The sequence below is a fragment of the Argentina silus genome, assembly GCF_951799395.1.
Source record: "Argentina silus genome assembly, chromosome: 17".
Taxonomy (NCBI): domain Eukaryota; kingdom Metazoa; phylum Chordata; class Actinopteri; order Argentiniformes; family Argentinidae; genus Argentina; species Argentina silus.
In genome coordinates, this window is record NC_139671.1 from 17,770,800 (window position 1) to 17,775,166 (window position 4,367).

Sequence of the window (4,367 nt, forward strand, 5' to 3'; positions counted from 1 at the left end):
TTGAAATAAATAAATTGGTCGTTAATGCCAATATCCGTTGTATATGTTAAATCTTTATCATTTAATATTCAAACATTTGAAAATCATTCATCATCATATAATAATGTATCAATAACAAACAGGTCTCTGACACTGGTCTATATATAAGCTTATGTGTTTAACTATCTATAGCCATCTTAGTCAATTCATCCATTTTCCAAAGCTGTATGTAGGCCGGGCAATGCACCATAGGAAAGTGAAAGTGCAGGAAATAGACACATTAAAACTTTTAAATGGTACTTTTAAACTTTTAAAAATTTTAAAAGTCTGTGTTCAATTCATGGAGATTATTCGAGGTGGGTTGAATTTTGGCAACATTTCGGTTTTTAATCTAATATTCCATTTATTTTGTATAGCTTAGTTTTCTCTCTCAAAAGTGTGAACTTTTGTTGCACCATTGCACTCCTACTGCTGTAACACTTTATAGCAGGGGAGACTGGTGGAGGTAGAAATCGGAGGACCGGCTTTAATTGTAATGCATTAATTGCCACTTAGCCTCACACAGCCTACAAAATGTATTGTTTTATTGTATTCTTTTGTAAATTTGTGATTGCTATTTTGTTAATATTTAGCTTTTTTGTCACTTTTTGTCAATATTTGCTTATATATATTTATTTATTTATATATTGTTTTTTATGTCCCATGCACCAAGCTCACCAAGTCAATTTCCTGTATGTGCAAATATACTTGGCCAAATAAAATAATTCTGATTCTGATTCTAAATGGAATGAGGAATGGTATCAAACATGCCTCTCTATCTCTATAGTATGTCTAAACACTCATACCCTCGCCTTCTCAGCTCAGACAGACAATGTTGAGACTTCCCCTTTTGTGGTCCGTTATGATGATAAGCCTTATCTAAGCATACTGCAATAAAAGTGTAGGCCTACGTCCATGGCTTAGAAACACTACAGCTGATATGATTCTGATAATGGAAAATTGATAAGTCTTCTGTCAACAGAAATACCCTGTCGTAGTGAATAAAGTTATTTTAAATGAATTGAATCCATAGCTTTTGCGTCATCTCCCTTATTTGCTCTGCTGGGGCAGCTCGAGCGCCTGGTCCTGCCTACGTAGGTGCGGTATCCAGGTAACTGTGAACTGGGTGATTAAGGCGGATCCACTCCCAATTGGATTAGACTGAATCCTCTTTGTAGGAAACCACCGTTTTTACTATCTGCAGCCCTATCACTATGCGGCTTAGAGGTGATATCCATGGCAGATTTAGGAGTTATTTGCCCTATATAGGTATTAGGCAATGTGCATTGAGAAAACATAACTTATAAGACTATTGAAGAATGGCGTGCGGTGTAAACGATTGCATGAACGTATTGAGGGAAAATGAGGATGTAACACTAATGTGACACTCAATAGCAGCTCACAACTTTCACTTGAGTTGCCTGGTGATGCACATCAAGCAGACAGTCTGCAATCATCTGTGGCCTAATATTATCTACCCAAATTGAACGAATAAGTGACATGTTGATTTTTAGCCATTTTCAATATACAGTGTATTACATAATGCGATATGAATGTGAAATGTGTGGACAGTACAATACCTTTAAGGTCACTGGTGTTATCTTTTCTTTATTCACTCCCTCGGGTAAGAAGTCCAGCAGAGCGTCCAAAACGATATCCTTCACCGTCTGGAACTCCAGCTCGCCTTTCAGGTCTGCACAGAATATCAGATCCAGATCTTTCCAGCCCAGACCACTGTCCTCGTGAAGAACGTGGCTGGCCGCGGAACCGTTCAAGCGGACCTCACGTACATGTATCCGTTTCTCCTCCATGCGACACCGGACCACTTTGACAATGTCCCGCGGTTTCATCTCCAGGGTGGGGAAGTTCCAGCGGCCGTGGATGGGGATGGACCCGGTGAGGATGGAGTCCAGTCGCTGCACTTGCTCCCAGTTGAGCACGCTGAGGTTGATGCGATCCCCGTCCAGGCAGCTCTCGATCGGAGTCGAGTCGACTTTCTCCTCCATATTGATACGAGGTAGATCGGAAAATGTAAACGCCAAAACTTTCTACTAACTCCGTCCCTCGCTTCGTTGTGAGATAACGCGGCCGTGTTGCCGCTGGAGTAGCTTGTCCGAATCGGTTGGCCACATCGGCTGGCTGTATCTCTCTGTATTATTATCGACCTTTAGGTGTTGTTGTCGTTCATCATAAACTCAAACTGACACATCTCGCTTTACGCACAGAGAGCAGTAGGAGCAGTTGCTCGAGTGGTGACGAGTGGCGAGCTATTTGCGCTGCGTAATGCTACGGTAGCTGTCGTCTCTCATTTGCACAAGTTCTGCAGAAGGTGTAACCATTAAATTATTTGAGCGGGTCTCAGGAGTTTGTCAAGCCGTGAGGGTCACTCATCCGTTAGCTCACTGACCGTGCGTCCTCGGTTCCGACTGGGTCGCCATCACCAATCAGCATAGATATCGAGCGTCTTGCACTTTCTCACCAAGTTTTGTCGCTCCACTAACAGAACTCCAACTCGGCGACTCTTCTTTCGAGCCGTTCAGTTACTGGCCCATCAGTTACTCTAAAAAATATTTCAGCAAGTTCAAATGTTTTTTTTCTTTTCTGCTTCACTTTTGCGCACAGCAGGTTTCGCGTCTCTTCAGTTACAGCAAGTTACTGTTTTACGCATTCCATTTAACAAACAAAAACACGTAGGCTGTACTGCTACTTTACCATTTACATATCATGGTGTATGACTGCTACTTGCCCGTTACATTTGGACCGTGTTTCGCTTGATGGCAGTGCGTCACGCCGTAGAGGTCCCGCGCCACACATGCTCGAAGGGTTCTGACGAATATGCTTCCCATCAACAGGAACGGCGGGGCGGGTTAGCTGTATTGACAGCTCCTCCCACCTTTCGTTGTCGTAGCTTCATGCAGGGTAGGCCTACAGCTCGACCTCAGTGCAGAGGAGGTTGGATGAAATCGATTCTAGGTCCTGATCTGCGGTCAGTTCTTTCCCATCCTGTTTAAGGTTTGTATTGGGGTCGAGATTCTAGATCTGTGCCAAAGGCAACTATTTCTGGGAGCCTTGCAAAGTGAAGACAGTTTTCATAGATGCAAAATGCAACACCCTTTTGCAATGTCTTTTTTTTTGTAGGGTTATAATGAAAATCACATAACTGTGTTGTTTGAGGGGTTAGGTTTAACAACCCTAACCAGAGTTAACCCTAACCCTAACTCAAAATTTGCACACCGTATGCGTATAGTGCCTTTATTAATGTATTGACACACATATTTGCATTACGGGAATGGATATGTAGTTGAATACGATATTGGTCTTCATATGCATGAGTCATAGAGCTTATTCATCCCCTTTGATTGACATTGAGCTATATGCTATATATAGAACGGGAATAAGACAATATCGCCCTCTAGGGGAAGCAAGTGCACACACACTCTCTCTCTCTCTCTCTCTCTCTCTCCCCCTCTCTATCTGTAATTTAATGAGCATCTTACCGACTTAGAGTAAATGCAGCCAGCAAAGGTGACACAGCAACACCAACTGTGTAACACAAGCCAAATACATTTTAGCAGCAATCACAGGAAGCTGTGTGTGTTTGTGAGTGTGTATGTGTACCTGTACAGTGTCCAATGTAGGCTATAGGCCACAGTAGGTAGGCGATAGGCCATAGTGTCAGGTCGGGCTACATGTCAGTCAGAATCCATCAGATGGAGCTTCACAGGTGTATCTGCGTCACTGTAGACTAGCCTATAAACCAGCTTACCGCAGATTACCCTGTATGTACAGTAACACACACACACACACACACACACACACACACACACACACACACACACACACACACACACACACTCACACACACACACACACACACACACACACACACACACACACACACACACACACACACACACACACACACTCACACAAACAGAGCCCTGATGCTGCTCCTAGTAGGCCCGTGTTTTTTCCCATGACAGATCGACCTCAATTGCTGTTTTACAGTGTGCAATTACAATATCCCCGAAACAACAATGATTGATGGTGGATACCTCTGTATATCAACCGTGTAGCCACCATCATACGGTAGTGTACGGCTGGGGTCTTCTAAATATTCCTCCTAAAACCACTCTTCCACTGCCTCAGAGGGAACAGACATATCATGTCCATAAACAATGACTTGGAAGAGAAACCTGTGCAGAGCCCAGCTATGAAACCACAGACACTTCCCCTCGATAACCTTCCAGAGGAAAGAGAGGGATGTAGCAGGGGGGGGAAGAGAAGGGGGGTTGGGTTGGTTCTGACTGCAAAAAACACTCTGCCATGTAATGTTTTACAGCCGTTAT

At 43.3% G+C, this 4,367-nt stretch overlaps 1 protein-coding gene across 1 annotated transcript in view; it reads right to left on the reverse strand.

Moving 5' to 3' along the window:
• The window catches only part of LOC310817790 (terminal nucleotidyltransferase 5A-like), a 4,283-nt gene extending 1,451 nt beyond the window's left edge, over positions 1-2,832 (reverse strand). Inside the window, exon 1 of the mRNA XM_083688493.1 lies at positions 1,599-2,832. Coding sequence (XP_083544619.1) covers positions 1,599-2,024 — 426 coding nt within the window. The 5' untranslated portion in view covers positions 2,025-2,832. The remainder of the gene's footprint in view (positions 1-1,598) is intronic.
• Between the last annotated feature and the right edge of the window lie 1,535 nt (positions 2,833-4,367).